The sequence below is a fragment of the Amblyomma maculatum genome, chromosome 1 (genome assembly GCF_055883805.1).
Source record: "Amblyomma maculatum isolate TAMU_Amacu chromosome 1, ASM5588380v1, whole genome shotgun sequence".
NCBI lineage: Eukaryota > Metazoa > Arthropoda > Arachnida > Ixodida > Ixodidae > Amblyomma > Amblyomma maculatum.
The window spans coordinates 182,330,034-182,354,705 of record NC_139344.1 but is presented as its reverse complement, the minus strand read 5'-3'; the positions used below and the strand labels follow the sequence as shown (position 1 = coordinate 182,354,705).

The window sequence follows — 24,672 nt, the reverse complement described above, 5'->3', positions numbered from 1 at the left end:
GTGGTGCAGGATGTGAGAGGCACAGCCGGCGGGTGCCACCTGGAGCATGGCTCCTGGCGGCTGAGCCATGCTGCTGGAAAGCCTGAGTGCCGTGTCTCCCTGGTGCCATGCCAGCCAGCTCAGTATTCGGCGTTGCATGCTTGGAGCAGTGGCCTTGGGCCTCTGCTCCTTGCTCCTCTCGGTCTATGTCATCAACCACAACTCACTGCGGGGTCTCCTGCGCTCACCGTTGCCACCACGCCCCACCTTCCAGTGCCGCTCACAGCTGGATGGTAGTGGGCCCCGAGAGCAGAGCGCAGCAAATGTGCATGCGTCCAGTGCCCAGCTGCGCCTCGACCCTCGTGTGCTGGTATTTGTGGAGACACAATTCTCCAAGCTGGGCAAGCAGATTTGTGAGATCCTCGAGGGAAGCCGCTTTCGCTTCAAGGTGGAGACTACAGGCAAGACATTGCCCGTGCTCACAAACTTGGACAAGGGCAAATTTGCTGTGATTGTCTTTGAGAATTTTGAGAAGTACTTGGCCATGCACAAGTGGAACCGGGAGCTCATTGACAAATACTGCCGAGAGTATAGCGTTGGCATTATTGGCTTCATTCGACCACGTGAGGACACATATACGGGTGCGCAGTTGTCTGGTAAGTGAATTTCTGCTGCAGCTGAGGGGTTCTCTGACTGGGTTTTGCTGGACCCTTGGGTTCTTTGGAGTGCGTTCTTGTTTCCTCGAGCATTTAAGTTCTTGTATGCTTCAGCTCCCAACTTTCCTTTAACCACATTACGGTAAAATCTCGGTGACATGAATCCGGCTGATATGAATTTTGGGATGATACCGGCTGGAGTGCATCATGTGAACACGTGAACACTCTCCTGCGCCCGGATGATACAAACGCGCGAACTGTGACCGCAACCTTGAGCACTATGCACTGCCCACACATCATTGACTCTTCGATTGCCAGCCGCTCTGTATGTACACTTCACGAGCAGTTTGCGGTGACGTGTGGCGTGCACCTCGCACGAAATGTTTTCAGCGGCACGTAGTCCACAAACCGCAGACGTCGCAACCGCAGCAGTTGGCGGCAACGGGCGCGCACGGACCACGCACATTGCTGGCTCTTCAATCGCGATCCGCGAGCAGTTTGTGGCACCGTGCGGTCCGCATTTCCCCATTTCTTGTTGTGCTGTATGCGCCGCGAAAAGTAAGCGCAGGCGGGCGGACCGCTTATCACCGGCATCGCGATCATTTTTCGCAGCACGAAAATTTTGCAGTGGCGTACGGCCACGAGTAGTAGTCGGCAGTGGGTGTGCACGGGCCGCACATCGTAGATTTTGCTACCACTAGTTGCGCTGTACGCTTCGCCAGCAGTCTGCGGCGCCGCGCGACAGGTACGTCGCCATCTCTTGTCGTGCTGTACGCGCCACGGGAAGTTTTTAGCGGCACACGGCCCGCATGTCGCGATGGCCTGTTGTGCTGTGTGCGTCGCGAGCGGTGAGCTGTGGCTGTGCGACTGTAATAAATCTTTCAGATGTAAACAGATCTGTGCGACTGCCTTTCCCATGCTTCTGCATACCTGTTTTCTTTCGTTTTGATGATACGAATGTTTGGATGATTTGAATTTTTTTGTGACCCCATGAGATTCGTATCACCAAGGTTCTTCTGTATTGTGGCACTAATCACACTGTAGTTGCTCATAGCAAGCTGTTTTACTCTGTATCCAGTTATTGAGTAATTTCGAATGCTTTTGAATCGGCCATATGTCTGCATCCTCTTCCTTTCATACATGCCAGGCAGGGAAGGACAGGCACCAAGACACACAGGGCTTTACGCTGCTTTTATTTTTTATTTTCTTTAGAACATACTGCAGTCAATATAGACCAAGCAGGAGGGCAATACAGGACAAAAGAAAATGCATTTCAGCGCCACCATCGGCAAGCAAAAATATAAAACGAACAGGGTACAGTGCAAACATATGATGGGAAAAAAAATTGAATCAGCAAATAGGGAAGCAAAAAATCAAAGCAGGGCTTTTCGTACACCTTCTTCAAAAACTGTTACATTATTAACGAAGAAAACATCTTTTGAAAGTGCATTCCACTGGGAGACAGTGCGCGAAAAAAAAGAGTTCTTGAATCTGTTAGTACGGGCAAAGATTGGTTCCAGGTTGTGATGATGGGAGTGTCGGGTCGGACGACCCACGCGTGGATGAATGAACAATTGTGCATTGATATCAAGTTGGTGATTGCAAAGCCTATACAGAAACCGCAATCTGGAAATCATTCTTGTTTCTAATGTCAAAATGTTGTTATCACTCATTAGAGACGATGGGGAATCTAATCTGCCATATGCATTGAATATGAAACGAACTGCTTTTCTCTGTGCCTTTTCTATTTTAGTTATGTCTTTTTTCACGTACGGGTCCCACACCACACAAGCATACTCCAGCTGAGGTCTGATAAGCGTATTGTATGCTAGCAGCTTAACATGGGCAGGGGCTGACCTTAATTTAGAACGAAGAAAACCTAGTTTCCTGAAGGCTGATGCACAGGTTTTGTTGATGTGGCTGGTCCAGTTCAAGTTTTTAGTTATCGTGATGCCTAGATATTTACACTCATCCACCTGAACTATTGGATATTCGTTGATTTTATACAAAAACTGAAACGGAGTTTTTTGTTAGTTACGCGAAGAAGAACGGATTTTTCTCTGTTTAATTCCATAGACCAAAGGCTACACCACTGGTGTACAGCATTAAGGTTATTGTTCAAAGCAATTTGGTCATCTATGCAACGAATAGTTTTGAATAGAACACAGTCATCTGCGAATAACCTGATACTAACAGATGTGATGTCAACTGAAGCAGCAATGTCATTAATGTAAATTAGGAATGAAGTTGTTAAATTCCCCCAAGGCAAAAAATTTGAAGACTTCTATGCTTTTCTTGTTATTTTTGGTCGCTACTAAAATAGACTGTTTTATGAAGCTGTGTTATCCCAAACTATTACCTTTTCTGAGGTTTAGACTGCTTTTGCACAGCGTGTCCTTTTCATAGCCTTTAAAAAAAAATTTTGTACGATTTATTTCAAATAGCCTGTATTTTCAACCTTTGTTATATGCTTTCTGATGTCGTAATATATAGACAGCAACGACTTCTGCAAAACGCTTGTAAGCTCTCTTGATGCTTTGCTTGCTTCATTTTTATTTTTCTCTTGTGCTTAAGTTCATAAATTAAGCGTTAGGCAAAAGCATTGTGTGCTGAAAGAATCATCAGTAGCAGCAGCCGGACTGTACCTGCTGCAGGGCGAAGGCCTCTTCCATAGTCCTTCAGTTAACCTGGAGAAAGCATTATGCATAGGCATAATGCAGTAGCTTATGTAGTCATTGTCAGTAATGTTGTGACATTGGCCTGGTGTGCCAAACCATGCACTCGTATGTAATTTTTTTCTACCTTACTTATCTGTGACATGCTGTCTTCTAGGTTTCAGATTTACTAGCATAAGGTAATTATAACAAGTATTTTTTTTTTTTTTTTTTGCCCCCATTCTAGGTCTTCCTTTGTATATGCACACAAACATGGCCCTGAAAGACTACCAGCTGAACCCTTTATCATCTGTTTTGAGGATTGCTCGGGCTGGAGAGACGTTCTCTGGTAGCTTACCTGGTGAAGACTGGACAGTGTTCCAACCCAACCATTCTACTTTTGTTCCGCTGGCTCAGGCCAGGTCACAGCATGATGACATCGCTGATGGCAATGGGCCGCATACCACTGTTGTGCAGGTAATTGTGTTGGTTTCAACAAATGTTCTGTGACTCCCCTACAATTAATTTTAATCTGCAGAATGTAAAGGTGGTCATGAATTAGGGCCTGCCTAATCTGTCACCCATCTTTTATTTTCTTTTATTCCTTTCTTTGTTATCACTTCTAAGGAAAATGATTTCTTAAATAGGGGAGAATATGCATAATTTGCTTTACTTGCTTTTATGTGTGCCATTCAGTGCAATTTCTGAGGCTCATTATTATTATTTTTTTAATGCATCTTATGCAAAACTTATAAAAAAAATATATCGTCGGCATCTTTTCTGTATTCATGTGCTCTAAGTTTCGCCTTTCATTTTCTAACATTTGGTAATGTGAACATTGCAAAATTTCAGCTAGTAGTACCCTGTTGTAAAAAAACAATTGCACCGAATTCAGATCCTGGCAGCTTTTCAGAGTTTCCAAAATCAAAGGGACCTAAGAAAGCTGCTTAACATTTTCCTGTCCGTGGGAAAAGTGGTAGTTTTTGGGTGGTGTCCAATATTTTTTTTTTTCAATAAAACTTGCTTGGTACAGGAGTGTCTAGTATCAAATTGTAGAGGAGGAATTCCTCTTCACAATGGTATTAGAGATGATCAGCATTTTTATTCAGTAAGTGATGAAAAAAAAAAAGAACTCAGAAAATATTGTATTTAAAAAAATACAAATGCACAAAAGCGTCAGTTTCTTACAAAAATAAAACAAAAAAAATTTTCAAAATATGTTTTTACAACGGACCAATGCAACATTGCAGCAAATTTTAACTTTCTGTGTACAGTATATGCTGAGGTAGGAAAGAAGACAGTAGTCGAGGTCGACCCCTGGCTGTCCTCTAGTGGGAAAACACGACTCTCTGCACTGTCGGCGGCAAGTAGTACTGCCCAAAAGACATTGACACCCTGCAGGTAAAGGTTGTGACCTTCAGAACACTGATTTCTTCCGATTAACACGCAGCAAAATAACTTTTCGGGGGTGAAAGCGAAACTTTTTGGGGCGGGGCTGTTGACGTTCCGGGTCAGTTTGATGCAGTTTTGCTGTCGGTGCTAAAATCAAGAGCTGAATTCGTCGTTGAGTCGTCACTGCTTCTGTTCGCATCCAAAAACGAGCTCTCAGATGTGTAAACTTCCATGAAAATGCGCCATTTCCGTCGATGCCATGATGTAAATAAGGAGAGCCAATCGCCCAACTCCAGAGACCGTCTGGATGGATGCGGCACGTCAGAAAAAATAAAACCAAGAGCGAAACTGAAAAAAGGGTTCCTCTATTTCCCACTGGATGATGCCACTTGTCGAGGAGTGCTTCGAAAGCAGGAAAATTCGAATTGTGAAACCGTCGATAGCGGGGTATCGATGGGAATAGGTGCGGACAGGAAAGTGTTAACACCACAAAAAAATGCCAGTCATGTCATATGGATTAGCTCTTGTTGTTTTTGCCTGTGTCGCCAAGCCAAAATCTTCGAGGAAAATGTTAGTCTGGATTAAAAATGTGTCTGATGTTTCACTTTTTAATAGTTCTCTTTACATTCGCTTACAATGCTTTCTTGTATTTTTGTTAGAGCTGTGTGAATAGCAAAAGTAATGGTACAAAGCTAATTTGAATATCAAAAACTGTGTGTGAATTGAAATATTTTTCGAATACTGGCAAGTTTTTAAATTACAAATTAAATATTCTGTGAAACACGGCCTCAAAAAAAGGTGAAGTTTATTAAACAAATGCAGATATCAAATTTTTGGTTACAAAGCAAATAGGAATAAAATTTATTGCAAATGACTTTTGTTTTCACTCATTGCAAACATAATTTGTTGCACTTCTAAGGCTGTCAGGCATTAAATAAGGAAGCAGAAATTATTCGGTAGTAATAGCAATAAAACTCTTCTTTGCAGGCTGTTAGTATGTTTCTTTGGAAAACAATTGCTGTCACTAAAAAATTGTATAAAATCGCAGTTTGACTTGCAGGAGTGCACACCAAATTTTTCTTGCGTGTCCTGTCTTTGGAGTGACGTGCAGGACATTACAGGACGCGCATATCCACATGGACTGCTAAAAAAAAAAAAAAAGTACATAATTTTTAAAAGAATTTTTTCTTATCGTGCAGTTTCAGTTTCAAATGGTGGTTGTAACATCACAGATGCAATGAGGTCACATAAGGGCAGAGAAACAATTGCATGGTCATTACTTTTCTACTTATAAATCGCAACAACGCTTGCACAAGCCTGCTCAAGAACTGGAATCACAAAAAAAAGTTATGATTATATGGCAGCTTTCTTTATGGCTCACATGACCGGAACTCGCTGGCATCTCAGCTGTTGTACAGCAGTTCAAAACCAAAACTGCATGAGATAAAATTCAATTATAAGTATTTTAACAGGCGTAGGTGAATTCCACGTCATGCCTCATGTAGTATGTTGCTTTGAGCACTATTACACAGAAGAAATGCACGTCCAAAATTTTGGTGTCTCAACTTTTTAATGCTCACATGGAAAAAGAAGTTTACTCAATGCTGTCCTACTGCATTGTTAAGTGGATACCTCCTTATTGGAGGAGGGATGTCAGCGCTCGATTAACTCTGCCCCATAGGGCATTGTTCGTAAAGAATGATGGTTTTCTTTCCGCTACCAAATGTATGAGGAGTAATAGTGACCCATTCAAGGATTTTATGTTAATATGTCCTAAGCGGAACAACCCACTAAATGAGTACGCCTTAACAAGGCTCTCTGTTTTTTTTTTTTTTTTTTTTTTTTTTTTTTTTTTTTTTTTTTTTACGTAAACATGGAGGCATGCCTTACAATTCATGTAGCAGTATAGCATGGTATTCTGGTAGCGTAATTTGCTGGAGCATTTTATTAGTGTAATTGAAGGAAGAAAAGAATGTTTTTACAAAATGTTTGGCTTTGTTTATGGAGTTTAACGTCTCAAGGAAACTCTGGCTATGACAGACGCCGTAGTGGAGGGCTCCGGAAATTCGACCACCTGGGGTTTTTTAACGTGCACTCACATCGCACAGCACGCGGGTGTCTTGCTTTTCGCCTCCATCAAAAAGTGGCCGCCACAGCCGGGATTCGATCCCGCATCAAAATGTCAGTTAATAAATGCATATATATGGGGGTCCTCCTGTTCATGCCAGCTTCATAATGGAAAAAAATGAAAATTTGTTTTGAGGAAAGGAAAGGCGTAGTAAATATCACTTCTCGGTGTACATTTGAACTATGTCATTATGGAGGATATGAGGCAGGTAAAGAGGGAAGAAAGAGAGAAAGAGGCTTCATAACGGAGGGCTTCTGATAAATACACTGTGTGTAGCGTGGTTTGCACACTGGTTAAAAAGGGCTTCTGCATTTTAATTGGGCATAAGCATTGGTGTAGCAATCTTTTCGCAGTGACTAGAATTTTCAGTAAACCACTTGTTCTCTCCATTGTTTAAAAAAGAAGAGAAAAGACAACTTTGTGTGTGCATTATGATTGAAATTCTAATAAATGAGAATGAGTAATGAAAATGGATGTTAATAAAGGATGCAACTTATTCCACGGCCTGGATGCTCAGTCTTTTGCACTTTTATTTGGTGTTTGTTAAGAGTTGCTTTCAAGTGACTGGTTCATGCAATTTTGATTTAATAAATAGGCCGTATTAATCCATATGTGCCTAGCATCTTACATTTCGAAAATTTTTTTTTTTTTCCACAGTAACTCTAAACGTTTATTGTTCAAATGCTTGTACCCACTAGTGCAGGCTCTAAACTTTCCCTTAGCAAGAGTTGCCTAGCGGGCATTGAGTCTTGCGTGCTGCATGTTCAGAAAGAGCGGCCACTTGACGCCATTTTCAGATTTAACCCCTACTGCATTGTGATTCTTCAAGAAAAAACATAATTTTCACACATCGGAATAAGGAAACCAATGTTTGTGATGTAAACCGATGTTTGTGATGTAAATGTGATTTTGAAGTGGATGCTTTACCAGATATAATAGGTAGTGCATTTGTCTAGTATCCTACATTGTTGGAGGCCGTCTAGTATCCTACATTGTTGGAGGCCGTCTAGTATCCTACATTGTTGGAGGCCTCAAAAGTCAATGTTCAGAAAATTAATATGCTTCTGAATTCTGATGCAAAATTACCATTTTATACAAAAGGATTTTTTTTTTCCAAATTACTGAAGTTTCAGTATATATGAGCTAATGGCTACAGTGGTTCTTTCTGAGGGCACCTTCTCTGCTGTGCCTTGACTAGCTATACGGCAAGAGCAGTTTGGGAGGCTCACCACCTACAGTGATAGCTAATATGCATGATGCATTAGACAGACTAATTATTGTAGGCTCCATAGGAAGCTTACTTGCTGGCTATTGTACTTAAATTTTTGCTGTGGAAAATGAAAATAAATGGTGCCATATGGTGCAGGTTACCATTGATGAAACATTGCAGTTTCTGTAATCTGGAAATCGTGTAATGTTAACTTTGTAATGTATGTTTCTTGGCTAGCTTTGTAATGTATGTTTCTTGGCTAGCTAATTTTTCATGAAAGCAAACAGATTTACCTAACTGATGGTTTAGTTCAGTGAAACCTCAGATGTTTGCATGCCCCTACTAGTTCTTACTTTCCAGTTACATTTTGTGGCACTTGTCCTTGAAATTCACTGTGTAAAGTATTTATACCCTTTATTCTTGCTTTTGCAGGACATCGGAAAATTTGACGGCATCCAAAGGGTTATTTTTGGAAATGGTTTCGGCTTCTGGTTGCACAAATTGCTTTTCTTGGACTCCATTTCTTTTCTGTCACATGGAAAACTAAGCTTGCCCCTGCAACGTTATCTGCTCATAGACATTGATGACATTTTTGTGGCGGAGCGTGGCAGCCGCATGATGACCCATGATGTGCAGGTTGTTACTTCTTTCTCGTTATTTGGTTTCTTTGTGAATTGCTGATGTATTTAAGCATATTAGAATGCCTTTTAAAAGGACTGTGAAAACCAGTGCAAAGACAGTCTAGATGAGCAAGGTGATTTCACTAAAAACAGAAGTTTATAAGAACGTTAATGTCATGTACCTATTGCAACTCATAATATACTTGTCCACTTTATAAATTGCAACAATAATGCATATTTACCTGCATTATTGACACTGTTTCATAATGATTGCACTTGCAGTTTTGCCTTTCAGAATTTTAGATTTTTTCCCCTTGCATAATAAATGTACACCCATTTTTGTTCTATGAGCACTCATATGGAAACCATGCTTTAAGTTTTCCATTCTGGTGTTGATGAGGCACTGGGGCTTTTGTCACATTTGGCCGATGCTTTAGTGACACCAAGGAAATATGGTAGCTCCGGTTTATGAAAGATGTTCTGTAGCGCAGAAACATGACCATGCCAGTGACATATCATTCCTCTTAGGCTCTGCCTTCAACTCCTGTTATGGAGGATGCAGCTGTACCACAGTGCTGGTTAACTAGGTGCTGTTTCTTGTTATTCACGCAGAAAATAAATTCAACATTTTTCTGTTCCATAAAAGCAAGGATAGGATCCATCCAGGCTAGTGGCACATTTTCTAGAGTGACTAGCAGCCAACTGGCACACAAACAATGGCAGATGGTAGACAGTTGCATGTCACTCGTACGGTGCTGCTAGTCATAGCCTGTATCGCATAAAACTGCAGCTGAAAGTCCTTTGGAGCTGGCCACTGCTTACCTTAAAGGGACACGGAAAGGGGACTTACCGAGGGTGAGAAAAGCGAATGAAACTGGTATTGAGTCACCTATCATCATACCACAAAAACTTCTGATCTAACTTGTGTAGAACCAGGTATACAGGCGATGAAATCAGCATCCATGTTTTCCCTCTTAGCTCATAAACTAGCCGTATCACATCAAACACACACACAAGTGTGGCCACAAGTGGGTTTTGATTCTGTGGCAGAGCAGACAGATAAACTTCACTAGCTACTGGCATTGGACAACTACGCCGTCATCGCAGCCAAATACCCCACATGTTTAACTGCCAGTCTTTTGCTTGCTGCATCAATGTTATAGTCTTCATCTACTTCCATCCATAGCAGTGGATCCAGGACACACTGCTGTCACATTCCTCTCTTAACGTGCATTAGGTGGCCCCAGTGTTGATAGTTTACTACCACTAAAGCCCCAATCACTGGTTTTGCCAATCTTTGTATGAAGCCTGCTTGACCTTAAAAACTAAAGTCTCGAACCAAACCGCAAATTAAACCCGACATGCTTAACACACCTGATTCGTATTTGGCCTAACTGCGCTAAATTTTCAGTAATCTTTTTATGGTGATGTGATTACTTTGATATTTTGAATAATGCTTATGGTTTTGGGGGCTTAGGGGCCCGAAATGACTCTGGTTGTTGGGAACACCGTAGTACAGGGCTCCGAATAATTTTATCCACTTGGGGTTACTTTAATGTGCACTGGCATTGCACAGTACATGGCGCCTTGTGTTTCCCCTTCATCGAAATATGGCCACCATGGCCTGGATCAAACCTTGGTCACCTAGTTCACTAGCCGTACGCTCTAACTACTGAGCCACCTCAAAAGTACTGACCTAAAAAGAAAAGTTGTTAATTTTTTTGTTATGTTCCTGTTCGTGCCATACTGAATATAATGAGCATTGGAGCAGTGATGCTCTTGGTTATTAGAGAGGTTGTACCTTTTGAACTAGTTGTTTCCGTGTACATATTTCGAAGGCACTGCCTTACCCGTGTGAAGATATAAGTTATTAAAGCACTCAAAACCTTTCAGGCTCTGCTGGAAGCACAACAGCAGTTCCGCAAATTGATTCATGGCTTCCGCTTCAATCTTGGCTTTTCGGGTAAATTCTACCACCGTGGCTCTCATGAGGAAAACAAAGGAGATGACATGCTGCTGTGTGAGTCCTGGGGTCATTTTTCTGCCACTCAGTGCTGCTGGCGTGTCTGCGCTACGGAAGAGCGGTGATCTTAAGTATGGGTTCTCATGTTTCTGCTCCAGCTCATGCCCACGAGTTCTGGTGGTTTTGTCATATGTGGAGCCACAGCCAGCCCCATCTGTATGACAATGTAACGCTGCTTGAGACTGAAATGAGGCTCAACAAAGAATTTGCCAAGGTAAGTTCTGGGCACTCGTCTCTCACTCACCTTCGAGAAGCTGTGTGAAAGTTTTGTTGGGAATCATAGACGTGTTTTTCAGACGTTATTTTATGGTCACACAGCGCAGCACAATGTGATGCAACTGGTAGCTTCTCTTTTTTTTCTGACAGAAGCACCGCATCCAGACAGACTCTGGATATTCAGTGGCACCCCACCATTCGGGAGTGTACCCCATTCATGAGCCTTTGTATGATGCTTGGAAAAAAGTCTGGAACATACGGGTCACGAGCACTGAAGAGTACCCACATCTTCGGCCAGCCAGGCTACGTCGAGGTTTTGTCCACCGCAACATCATGGTGGGTCAACCGGAACTTGCTCCTTGCTAGTTTGGCTAACAAGTGACATTGTTTACTTTACGAATATCATTGGGGTGTGCAAAATTGAAATTTTCAAATACGAATCAAGTACGAATATGGGAAAAAAATGTCTTCGAATATTGAATCAGTGAAAAACAAAAGGCAATTAAAAATAGAAATCTCTATGCCTCATTTTACAATTCACGTGGTATTTGCAAAAAAAAAAAAAAAATTTAGCCAGAACTGCACAGAAGTGTATACCTTGCTGAAATATCCAGTGTAAATTTTATGCAGGGTTCCGCATACCAGTGTTTTATACTGGAAGCACCTGCTTGAAACCAGGTGGAGCGGTCACACTTCTGCTGAATGCAGTAAACTCATTAATTTGGCCTTCAATGGACCATAAAAAAATGTCTGAATTAACCGAAAGCTCGAATTATCAAATGGGCCTGAAAAAATTTTCTGAAAACTATCTGTGTCACAGTAATTTTATCTGATGAACATGAACACTTGCAAAATGAAACTTAAGTGGGAATGTTTTTTTCCCAGTAACGTCAAGTGCTTTACTTTGCACACAGTGTCAGGAAGGCTTTCTTCTCGGAAATTAAGGTCCCTCTTCACAAAAGAACCCTTTCGCATTTTGAGGGTGCTTCACTACACAGTCAACATGGTCAAGAATTTCAAGAATTGCAGTGAAAGGGGCAGTGCGGTGAATTCGAAAATTTTGAATATAAATTTTTAAATTCGAATATGAATCAAATAGCAAACATATTCAATTCGTATTCGAAATTTTGAATATTCGCACACCCCTAGAATATTGATTTTTTGTCACAATGCTATCATGCTAGTTTGGTACTGTTTTTTTTTATAGTAAATGGTCCTTTGTAATTGGTAGCCACAGAGTAGCCGTAGTTCATTAACTAAACGTCATTCTTGTGTGGCCTGATTTGCTCGAGGTTTCTTGTTTCATCAATATATCAGGCCGGGCACTCGGAGCACAGGATTTTGTAAAAGTCGCCAGGTTCTTTTTCTCTGGAAATGCGGTCTTTGACGTTTGGTTAATAAACTCTGAAAGCAGCCTCCTTACCGAGTGCTATGAGCGCACCATCACAGAATCGCTTTCAAGAAGGTGAGCATTCAGGCCATGCAACCCAACTGGTTCAAGAGGTGCTACGGTGGGCCATGGTGCATCCGGCTTACAGTGCTGACGGTGAATAGGAATCTAGGAACGCTACCCTCTGCATACACCACTGGTCTTCGCAACATGTTGGGAAAGGGAAAGAGAGGGCCGCTGCCTGCTGCTGCTGGCTTGCATATCATTCACCCCTGATGAAGGGACCGAGTTGGTCTTGAAACGTTGAGCTAAAATAAATTTTTTGGTTAGTGTTAGTATATTCTCTTTAGGGGTAGTTATCTTCAGACGTTCAAATTTTCTGGTCCTTTCAAGTTCGTCTTAAAGAGAGTTTACTGTGTAATGTTTTGTTCTACAGTACATAAGTGCTGGGATTTGTGATGTAATCGGGGCTTAGGGTAGGCCTAAGTTATTCACTTCAGCATATCATTATGTTATTAGCAGAATAGGGCAGTAGTGTGCTTTTTTGGGGACATGATTGATATTTGGCATAAAATCATTTTATTGTTGCATTCTTTAAATGTCTGTACTGTTGATCTGCCCTATGGTAACATGAGCTCACACGATTAACTTGCAGGTACTGCCTAGGCAAACGTGTGGCCTCTACACTCATACCATCTTTCTTGAGCGATATCCTGGGGGCCGAGAAAAACTGGACAGAAGTATTCATGGTGGTGATCTCTTCTACTTGTTTGTTTATAATCCGGTATGTTGCAGGACTGCTTATATATTTTGGTAACATTTCTCTGTTCCTGGGAATGTAAAGAATGCCTTATTAGTGAATATGTAGGACGTGGCCGTCTTTTGCTACGACTTTGCCTGGCTATGTGGTTAAAAGGTATCAGCATAAGGGAACAACTTTTCATATATTTGTGGTTGCTTTATGGATGCGTGTGAACTATACTTACTCTTTGAGGTATTTTAAATGGCTTGTGTGTAAAGCTTTTTTTGTGGAGGAAGAACATAATGCTTGGTGGCCTGTCAGCATTTGGTTGGATTAGGGCACCTGTGTACTTAGCTGTTAAGAAAATAGGGTAAGACTTTGGTTATGTGTTCCCAGTTCATATGCTCAAAATCACAGTAAATAAAAATGTCATAGTGCTACACTGTTATTTTGCTGTTTCATAAGGTTTCCTGGCTGTAGCCTTCAAAATTCTGATAAATTAATTCTGGCCATGTAATACATATAGTGACCAAATGCATATACCATGATCTGAGCAAGAGTGCTGCAACGGTTATCCACTGCAGCGCCTTTCCCTCAATTCATTAGTGCAAGGGTGCGAAGCATCCAAAAACAATGAAAAGAAAGTCACCAGAGTGGATGTGTTGCAAAATTTATTCCGCAGTAAGGACATCGAAAATGCGGAATTGGTCCAGTGAGCACTAGAAAAAGAGATGTACAGACATTGTGCGAGGAAAGGCCAATCGATAGGAGTGCTTGAATATTGAAATTTTCGAATGCGAATTGAATACAAATATGGGAAAAAATCGCCTTTGAATATCGAATATCTGATTTAGTAAAGGGGGGACATGGCTTTTAAAGCTATTTTTCCAATTTCTGACCAAATTTCACAAAATCTGGTATTCTGATTCAGTTTGTTGCACTGATTTCAAATATGTAACTATTCTTCGAATTGGTCAATTAGTTTGAAAGATAAATGAAATTAACTGTTCTTAATTGGTGCAAACAATGAAGAAATAACTGCACTACAAAAAATTCACATGGACACTTTGCTGTGTTCTAGAAAGCATAATCAATATACAATGTTGGGAACACTTTTGATGTAATAAATATTAACGGTGTTATAGCAGTTAAATCTTTTTCAATTTTGCTGTAAATCAGACAGTAAGTGACCCACATCTGGAACAGTTTTTCCCCTTAGTGAAAAAAAAAAAAACGAAAATTGAAAAATAGTATTATTAATTGCACAGAAGTGCATACCCTACTGACAAATCGAGTATGAACTTTTTACAGGCTTCCGCATACCATTTTTTTTTTGCAGCGGAAAGATCCCTATTTGAAACTCGGTAGAGCTGTCATATCGCCGCTGAATACAGAAACTCACATTGATTCGGCCTTCAAAGGATCATAAAAAATGTCCAAATTAGCTGAAACCTCAAACTGTCAAATGGGCTTGAAAAAAAAAACTGCTGCTAACAGTTTGCACCACCATAATTTTGTCTTGTGAACACCTGCACGATAATTGTCTGCTTATGAGAAAAAAAAACCAAAGTGAGACCGTCATTTTTTTTTTTTCCCGGTTTCATGAAGTGCCTCGCTTTGAGTACACTGTCAGGAAGGCCCTCTTTTCAACAGGGAAGGCTCTGCTTTACAAAACGGCCCCATTGCATTTTGAGGATGCTTCACTTTGCAGTTAACGCGGTCAAGCATCGCGGTCAAGCGTGCAGTGCTGTGAAACTACAAATTTGAGAATTTTCGCCGTATTTGGGAATTTTTTATTATTCAGAAAATATGAATATGAATCAAATAAAAAGCATATTTGATTTGTATTCTAAATTTTTAATATTCGCACACCCCTACTAATTAAGATTTTTGTGAAATGATATTGCTAATAAATTCTTTCATGCCTGATTCAACAGTTATATTTTTAAAAAAGTTTGTACGATATGTTTTTCCCCACATCCTATTAAATAACACATCAGCAAGTTCTTGCTCTGCAGCAACCTATCTTATGAATGGACCTTCAAGGGACAGAGCACTGAATGAAATATGTAATGCGATTATGGTAGAAATGCAAAGATCTTGCCTCGTATGGTATAGACTGAGCGCTACAGTGTCCAAGAAACGAGGATTTCTAACTGTAATTTGGCACTGACAGTCTCATGAAAACAACTGATGTTGCCTCTTGTGGCAAAATGCTGTAATCATCACTGTAGTGGCCTACATGACCCCATTTCGGGAAAATATCACTGGTTTTCGTAAGTGCACAGTGTTCTCTATTCTTTGAGTGCTCGCATTGTTTTATAACATCTTGCACTCTCTCCGCTGTGCCCGTCAGCAAAAACCAGCCTTCTTTCGCTTCCCCTATGATTTTCCCCTTTTCGCTTCCCCGTTTATGACTAGATGGCACAAACTTTATGCTACTGTGTACTAAAAAAATCTCTAATTACTGTCTGCCAAGGGAAATTATATTAGTTTTCGGTACACAACTTTTGCTGATGCACAGTTATTGTGTTTGCTCTCGTGGTTTCCGACATCGGACTACATAAAAACAATGCATGCACTGATTGAAAAATTCTCTAAAATTTTTGTACAGCGTTTCTGGCAAAACCGCTGTGGAATCCACCACTCGAGACAGGTAGCTTCACATTGAACTAGAAGACAGTGTCCTGTCACTTTAACAAACGTGAATGCATTCAGGATGTCAAAAACACCCACATATGCAAGAAAAGTGCTACTACTGACATCTGGTGTGCACAACCTGTTTATGATGCATTGCCTCATCCCCATCTACAAGACATAGCAGTGAGTGAATGACATGCAAACAATATGTTAAAACCTGCAGAAGCAAAACTATGAACAAATATAAATCTGTTTTTAGAAAAATGCAGTCAGTAAACAAAATCAGTGGGCATGCACGTATGAGATGTTAAGCAGATGTCATTGCATTTTAACTAAATTGAAAGAAAAAAATGGAGATGCAGCCTAAACTAATCAGCCTTCATTCCAAGGAGTGCTGTGTCTGCTGGAATACTTTTATATTGCCCAAAGAGCTAGTTCATAAGGGTTTGAGTATGATATGAGCATGCACCGTCTGTTGCAGAAGTTTGCAGCCCAATGCGCCGGGTGGAGGAGCAGTATCGCTCCCGAGAGGCGGCGCTGCGCCCGCCGGCGCTGCCTGGTGATGTAGCTATAAAGAGTGAGGAGGCTTGTTCTCTTCCCCTCATCCCGCGGTTGATATTGCACATCTTTGCTCAGCTGTGGGATGAGGGGAAGAGAACAAGCCTCCTCACTCTTTATAGTTGTGTCACCAGGCAGCGCCGCGTCTCGGGAGCGATACTGCTCGTCCGCCTGGCGCGTTGGGCTGCAAACTTCTGCAACAGACGGTACCTAATATGTATTACAATTTTACTGAACCATGCTTAGCTTCAGTATTTGTTTGCTTCATGTTGCACTAGGATTTGCTGTGAGCAGCAGCAGAACTTAACTAAATTGGGGGTGCTTGTCATGAAGCGATCTGTCTGTGCAGGAGCAAAATAGGTGATGCTCAGTTGTCTGCAATTTTTGTGCACTTCGTTTTTCTTCCCACACTTGGTATTTGCCAAAGTTTGTGGTGCATGTCTAATTCTTTCCTTTAACTACAGTTAAACCTCATTGTAACAAATCTCCATGTAGTGAATTCCTTGATATTGTGAAGTTTCTCGATTCCTCGACATCGCCCCATTAAAGTGCATGTATCTAAGAACTCCATGTAACGAATATGTTGTGCTGATTGACCTTGATGTAACAAACTCTCAATTTTATCTCTTCGCCTAGGCCGAGTTGCTGGAAATTTGGTAAAACTGTGCAAACATTTCATGACGATAAAACATGAACTGACTTGAGGGGAACATATTATGCGATCGCAGCGAGCAACCACAGTTGATACAACACACCCACCATACTCCAGAGCTAATGGCACATCATCTGCATGCCACACTCGGCTGCTTTCACTTTTAGAATTTGGCCGTACAATAGCTATGCTTAAAATCGCGGAGAAATAATGGAACACATTAAAAAAAAAAGAAATAGGGCGAGCAGTGTGCACCCCTTGCCAAGTGGTTGCTCGCGATATTTCTGTGCCACATTGGATGGTAGGTTCCCCACATTGGACAGGTACATTGGGAAAGTATTAAACATTAGTGACTTGTGGTGATGAGTCCATTTCCTGGAGCAACAGTGGCAGGCAGACCATGAGCAGGATAGAGCCACTCGATAATTTTCAGAGTACCGCGAAGGTCCCCTCGCGTGCTGGCAACCATGACGGGCGCGGCCATGAAGCTTCCAATTGCTCGAGACGGCGCGGCTATATTCAAGTCGAACGCAGAAGACATTTTGAAAGTAGCATGAGCATTTGCCCATGCATTGCCTTGAAGAGCACCACAGCTGCTTTAGAAATAGTAGAATTTGGGAACTGTGAACAGTAAGCTTGTATGGAAGGCTGAGTAGTGGTCTGCATGTGGATAATTCCAGTCTTGCCAGAGAGCTCTACCGATTAATTCAACACCTTATTATTCTGTTGTGATTTTCGCAGTATTGTGATAGCTCGAACCTTCTTGCTTTCCTTGATTACCACCATAAATGATCATGTTGAATGATTCTCGATGGCGATGCAGATACCAACTAACTGTATCATCGCACATTCGCATGCACTTTGACGCAAGCCCACTCATGCTTGCTGTCACACATCTAGTGCAGTGAGGCCGTGCCTGGCCCGGGCTTGCGGCCCACACCAGTGGACAATAAAGTTTTCTCTCTTTCTTGTAAAACATCTTTATTGACGCTATCAAAATTGTTATCAATATAATCATTATCATTCATCGCTAAGCATTGTTACTCGTTTCCAGTCAGTTACGGTCATCCAAGTCGCTTGACGTGTTGGTCGCTTTGAAGTCATGATGAGTCATGCCTAGTCATTGTAGTCATTACCACTCATAGCTAAGCATTTTTACTCATTTCTATTTTACTTGCGGTCATTTAAAGTCGTTTTGCATATTGATCGTTTCGTAGTCATGATGAGCCATTACCACTCATAGTATTTTTACTCATTTCCAATCAGTTGCGGTCATTGCAAGCCATCGTTTGTCATATTGGTCGTTTTGTAGTCATTAGCAGTCATGATGAGTCATGCCTAGTCATTCTAGTCATTACCACTCATATCTAAGCATTTTTACTCGTTTCCATTCAGCTGTGGTCATTACAAGTCATCGTTTAACATGTCGGTCGTTTTTTAGTCATTAGCAGTCGTGATGAGTCATGAGTAGTCATTATAGTCATTACTACACATCGCTAAACATTTTACTAATTTCCGGAGTCATGCAGGTTGCTGCAGCCGAAAGTGCTGCAGGCTGGCATTCTGCCGCTAAGTACTTCTTACAAGAAAAAAAAAGTCCGAGCAACAAAACCCAGATGCAAAATACAGCAATCTCCACGCACGCACTGCAGTGGAAGGCGTCTGCGCTGTGACAGTTTGGAAGCGTGATGGCGAAATTGGGCCGCGACGCACCACGTAACCCATGCTGATCAATCGGTGGTGCAAGCGGCACGGGGAAAAGAATCGCGGTACTCTGAAAATTGTCAAGTGACTCTAGAGTAGCATCACGCATGAAGAAGCAGTTGTCTCTGCGACCAACAGCAGTGCGACCACGCATGCTCTCCTTTAGCCTTCTTGTATGACTACATTGGGAGAGTGGACTGTTTTTCTCCCACCTTCCATGGTGCCTTTGGCAGCCTAGACTCCTCTGGCAACGCCTCTCTCCCTGCCCCACTCATGGCTGTGTCTTGCAAGCTGCGGCAGAGTTAGTGGCGGCTGCTGCAGTCGTAAACCATTTGACCAATTTTATAGCTTCAATTAATGGGGGGTTTATGCTAAACATTTTCAAGGTGATTTCCTCTCCATTTTATTTCTTATTTTGGTTTCCAGTCTGCATTATCCATTCTTCACATGAAAACTGTAAAAACTGTACATAATGAAAATCCGTATGTAACGAAAAATAGCGGTCTTTTTTCAGCTTCATTAAGCCAGATTTAACTGTATACATAGCATGCTCGTGCATAAATGGATGAGAAAACTAGCTGAACTCGGGCTGTCGATGAATCCTGCCACCAAATTTAATCCTTCTGCCAAATTTGAAATGTCATGAGGAAATAGTCAGATCGGCAAAGCATCCATTCCTGTTTCTGATGGAAGTGAAGAATAGTATCACAGCATTTACTTTCATGGGCCTCAGTTTGGGGCTGCAGTGCATTGTGCTAGCTTCTTGATAATTGCCTTACCTTAGGAAACCTTCTGCGTTATATGTTGATTTAAAAACCTGGCGGTGCTCTTCTTTCTTTTTCTGCCTTTTTCCAGATCAACATCTTTATGACTCACTTGTCTAATTATGGAAATGACCGCCTCTCTTTGTACACGTTTGAGTCTGTCTTGAAGTTCATCAAATGTTGGACTAACCTCAAGTTGAGCACAATTCCACCCCTACAACTGGCTGAAAAGTATTTTCAGATGTATCCTGATGAAACGGATCCTATCTGGATGGTGAGTCTGTAACAGAGCTGGATATTGGGTAGAGTTACTGTCTATATCCATATAGATTCAATTTGAAGTCACTTTACTTGATTACTTTATTCATTTTGTCAGATGTATTGAGTTTTATTGGCTTCTGGAATATGTGGCTCCTTTGTTATCAAAATCAGTTTGAAAATGCAGGGAGAAATAAATACAAGTACAGCATGTGACATTTGAATATCTAAATAACACCTATTTTTTATTGTGAACATTTTAAAGTTGGGTTAGATTTGTTTACACTGCTTATATCCATCATGGAATCATGGAAAAGTGCATGAATTTCTGTCACAATCTACGTCTCTATTTTTTTTTTTTGTTTTTTTGTAATGATCTACTTAAAATTTTTATTGTGCTTCACAGCTACGGCTGCTGCGTTATGCCTTTTGAATCACTGTGCTCACCATTAACTCATTTTTTTTTTAGAACCCTTGTGAAGACAAACGACATCTATCTATCTGGTCATCTAGCAAGTCTTGTGAGCAGTTGCCAAAATTTCTAGTCATTGGTCCTCAGAAGACAGGTGGGTAGTAGGTTTTGTAGTAAACTTAAGTAAAAGGTTTAGCATCATCAAATGGAGCTGTAATCTGTTTAACATTTTGGCATGGAAGAACGTAGCAGAAACTCAATTATACGAGCCTCACGGACTCTCAAAAGACATTTATGTCTTCCAAAATTCATGCCGGTATGTAAAGGAATGTGGCTGAAGCGTCGAACACGCATTTACGCATATCTATTTTAGACTGGCAGATTTATGACTACATGCTGCTGCTTGCATGGGGTGCTGGAATTGTGCAAGCAGAGCACCGCCGCTCACTGCTTGCGGTGCACACCGTGCAACAGGCAGTTGCACTGTCAGCAAAATGTAGACAGCCAGCTCTTTGTGCTCGGCATTGTGGCCATAACTGTTACATTCGTATCATCCACAGTCAGTTGGGACAGTGTTCAGAACATTTGAATCTTTATGCATAAATTTTGCAAATACAATAGTCTTATCAACCAGCCCATATCATGGCGACTCTGCTGTAGTTGTATCTATATTGTCAGTGTGTGGCATCCAACTGCTGTTTGTCATAGAAGTCACTTGGCACTGGCTTTTAATTATGCCTTGTTATGGGATCACATGTGTCCCTTTCATAGTTACTTGTGCATTTTCCCTGCATTTTGGTTTGCTATAGGTGTGCGTTTGGCATTTGTTCTATATAGTCAATTGTTTCCCTACTGTGGGAGAGATGACTTGTTTGATAGATTTTTTTTTCCTGTTAAACTATTAGATTTAGAATTTTATATACTACACAAAAGAAAAAGCAAATAAATTGGTTTTTTAGTAAAGTGGTGTTAATAGCAAGCATTTAAGTGCAAAGCAAATATGAGTGTTCGAAAATTAGTTAAATTGCAGATGAAATCGTCTGCAAACCTTGGCCAGAAAGAAAAAATTAAATTTATAAGGGGTATGTGATTAATATATTTTGGTGGCAAAGTGAGCATTTTTCAGTATCTTATGATAGGCAGTGGGTAGTTGCAATGCGTCGCAGGCTATGCCTACGGTCAATTGTGGATGTAGTGAACTCGGAAGGAATCGTGAAATCGTTCAATATGTCGATAATTCAATATATAAAACATGCCAACAAGTAAGCTTCTTTAAACCGTAAGCGCGAATGCGGTGCACCCACACTGGCAGCGTGATTTCTGCAGTGGCATGCTGCCCGCAGGCTTACTGGCAGCACGGCGCTCACAGTGGGTGCGGCGACCCAAGAGGCGTACGCGTAGGCACCTATGCACAGAGCGCCGCTGCCCTCCAATATAAGTTTTTCACCACCACCTCCTGCCACCAGGCATCAGAAAGGAGACCATACTGGGCAGTTCTTCACATGCTGCTTTGTGGCACAAGTATATATGGCCGGAGTCGCCGACGGCAGTGTTGGAAAGCAAAATGCTGTTCGCGTCTCAGGCCATGTGGCATTAGTGCCATTGGATTTCGAGCCCACATCAAAGCTGCAGTAAACGGCGCTTTCGGAAAAGCCGCAGCATATCGTAAGAGATCTAGTTCTACTACTGGTACCTGTAAGCTCTGTCATAACGCTGTCAAAATTAAAGGGCATTCAAGCTTAGGCTTATGAGTAGACATGATAGCACCTTTAAGACCGTGTTTTCATTTCATGACTTCTTTAAAATTATTTCCTTTAATTGTTCGGGAGGAAAGGATGATGCAGTATGTATCTCACTCCTCGATGGAGGTCTACATTTGCAGTTAATGGCATACAATTGGTGGTACATATGTTGTTGGTTCGAATTGATATAGCAAACTATCCTTTAACTTGATTAGCAGATGGATGCTAAATGGGAAGCAAAAAGGTAACTGTGATATATCACTACAATACTGAAGCAAAATTTGGCTAGTGCTATTTTACTTTGGCTGCAATGGCCTGTTAATATGATTGGTGAGTCCCAGAACTATCGTAACTAAGTTTTATGCTTGCCATGAATGTAATTTTGTTGTTACAAGCATTTGAAATGCTGTGTGGCAGATGATCGTGCACCTAGTGGGGTATTGCGAAGTTGAACAACTTGCTAATTATGATGTAATAATGGGCGCTTGAGAACTGTCCTCAAGCTGGCCTCATTGTGGGTGAACAGACTTGGGGTAGCACGTAATAAAATGCCGAAGGCTCACAATGTGGCTTGAGGGTCCTAGGTTTGTTACAGTGGTGAAGTTCCTATAAATTTCGGTACGATCACCATGCCAACACGTTGTGTCGCTGTCCAGGACACGAACGCACACGAAGCACGAGCACGTGCATCGCATGCGCTTCTGAAGTGCAGATAACATAAGGCTAAACAAATTCAAGTCCTTGTTGGCGGTTGGTGTTCGTTAGCAATGATGTAAATACATTAGGTTGGCGTTCGTGTGCGTCAGAGTACCCGAATATATTGTGCCCACTCGCTGAGGCTTTACAAGCAGCAGCCAAAATACCATAACTTCAGTGCCAGACGTTTCGATTGTGCCCCTTTCTATGTCATTTTCATTATTTTGGCCCTTTTTTTCTGCTTAGGTTCGAAAAGGGACCATTTTTGAGAGCGATGCTTGAAATATTTGTGTCAGTTATAAGTGCCATATTTTGTTTTTAGTAGTCTGTCCCGACATACTACTAGAAACATGCCTTTTATGGGGCGAAGTTTTTCATTGCAGTTACCTTTAAAAACCTTATTATGGGAAGCGTGTGCAGCTTGTTAGGCTGAAAAGACATCATCATGCCCCAGTTTTGGCTCTGGGGTTGTCTGGAGTTGCAGGAAGTGTTCGGAATGGAGCAGGAAAAATGGAGGTCTGTAGTTCACCAATAAGTGCTAGGTAATGGAGGGAAAGAGTGATGGGTGATTGGTGGTTATACTAAAGCCATAATTCATTGATTAATGATAGATAATTAAAAATAAACATACAGTAAAATTAAGAAATTATAGAAGTGAAAAATTAATCGTTTGAGTATTTCTGCTGTACAGGTACAGTGTTCGAATTCCATTCCACGACGTTGTTGCCATACGCGTGCTGCTAGCGTGCATTTGAAATTTCGCACTTTTCTGAAGAGGATAACTTACTGGGAGGTGCTGCCATCTTCTAGAACATACAAGAAGTATTGAATAATTGTCTATGGTACCATCTTGTGGAGGAAAAGAAAACTGATTGTTGCGTTGCGCGCTGTTTGCAGCAGTGCACCCATACGGTTTCGGCTTCTTTGCGCAATCCCAACAGGCGCGCACAATTTGATTGCTGTTTGTGTTGCGGCACTAGTGGAGGACCATGAAGACCTTCTAGAATTTACAAGAAATGTTGCAAAGTTGTTTACGCTACCATCTTGCAGAAAAAAAGAAAAAATTGATTGTGACCTTCAGTGCCATGCTTGGTTTGCAGAGGCTTGCCCTCGTGGTTTCATTTCCTTTGCATGATCGCAATGGAAATGTGAAAGCTAATCTCTGTTAATCTTAACTTTGTGAAGGCTGAATTTTATCTTTTTTGGTGCTCTCAGCTTATCGACACTCACTGGGTGTCATTGCTCTCCCATTTAGTTAGTTTCATTGATGCCCTTACTGTTATACTCTCCCTGTATATTTTTCACCTATTTATCCGGACTTTCGTAATTTTGCTTGTTTAAAATCAGCAGTAGAGGCTCGACACTCAGAGGGTTAAACAATAAAAATAGAAAGCTAAAAAGTGCAAAGTCATTGCACATAGTCTGTCATTGCTAAAAAATTGAAGTGGTGAGTCGTGGTCTAGTATATCGTAACTAAAAATTTGAAAGTGATTATTAATTAGTACAGTGTACTAAATGTGCTGAGTCATGCTGCCATAGTCCTTCATACCCAACGAATGCACACTTTTGTGTCTACTCCTAAGGCGAATATTAGACGTCCTCCTAAATTTGCTCTTACTGGGAATATTTTGGCAACTTCATAGCTGCTGTGAGCACTGTGACTTAGAAAGCACTTATGAAAGGCTGCAGAATAATGGTGTTTACTGGCATACCATGATCACCCCAACTGGCCTTATATCCATGCTATGACACAGCTATCGTTTCTTCTTTAGTATTGGGTGTTGCGGAGCATAGCCCTTAATTCCATAAAATGGTAGCTTTTTAATTTTATATGTATCTTATGATTAAAATTTTGTCTCTGAGTACTTGGTTTCAGGGTTGTTTTTGGAGCATCAAAAATTTATCTGTAATATGCAGAAACGTGAAAGCTTTATTGTGTCTGTATGCCTGCCAATATATTGGAATGATTGGTGGTGGAATTTTTTCAGGCACAACAGCACTTTATACATTTTTGACTCTGCATCCAACAATAGCAAGTAATCACCCCAGCCCAGACACCTTTGAAGAAGTACAGTTTTTCAATGGGAAGAATTATTACAAGGGCCTTGACTGGTAAGTGATGCATGAACATTGTCAACATACCACTCCCTTTAATTGATAGGTCGAAGCAAACGCTATGCCTTTCCGTTTGATAGTGTGCAGCATATATTCTGGTGAAACCCCTGACTTAATTGAA

The 24,672-nt window shown here is 41.3% G+C and overlaps 1 protein-coding gene across 2 annotated transcripts in view; it reads left to right on the top strand.

Moving 5' to 3' along the window:
* The window catches only part of sfl (N-deacetylase and N-sulfotransferase sfl), a 57,565-nt gene that overhangs the window by 12,184 nt on the left and 20,709 nt on the right, over positions 1 to 24,672 (top strand). For both annotated transcript variants that reach the window (XM_084589742.1, XM_084589741.1), the window contains exons 4-13: positions 10 to 635; positions 3,537 to 3,766; positions 8,452 to 8,655; positions 10,533 to 10,659; positions 10,761 to 10,876; positions 11,029 to 11,214; positions 12,924 to 13,052; positions 19,420 to 19,602; positions 20,056 to 20,152; positions 24,425 to 24,548. In XM_084589742.1, coding sequence (XP_084445868.1) covers positions 68 to 635; positions 3,537 to 3,766; positions 8,452 to 8,655; positions 10,533 to 10,659; positions 10,761 to 10,876; positions 11,029 to 11,214; positions 12,924 to 13,052; positions 19,420 to 19,602; positions 20,056 to 20,152; positions 24,425 to 24,548 — 1,964 coding nt within the window. In that variant the 5' untranslated portion in view covers positions 10 to 67. The remainder of the gene's footprint in view (positions 1 to 9; positions 636 to 3,536; positions 3,767 to 8,451; positions 8,656 to 10,532; positions 10,660 to 10,760; positions 10,877 to 11,028; positions 11,215 to 12,923; positions 13,053 to 19,419; positions 19,603 to 20,055; positions 20,153 to 24,424; positions 24,549 to 24,672) is intronic.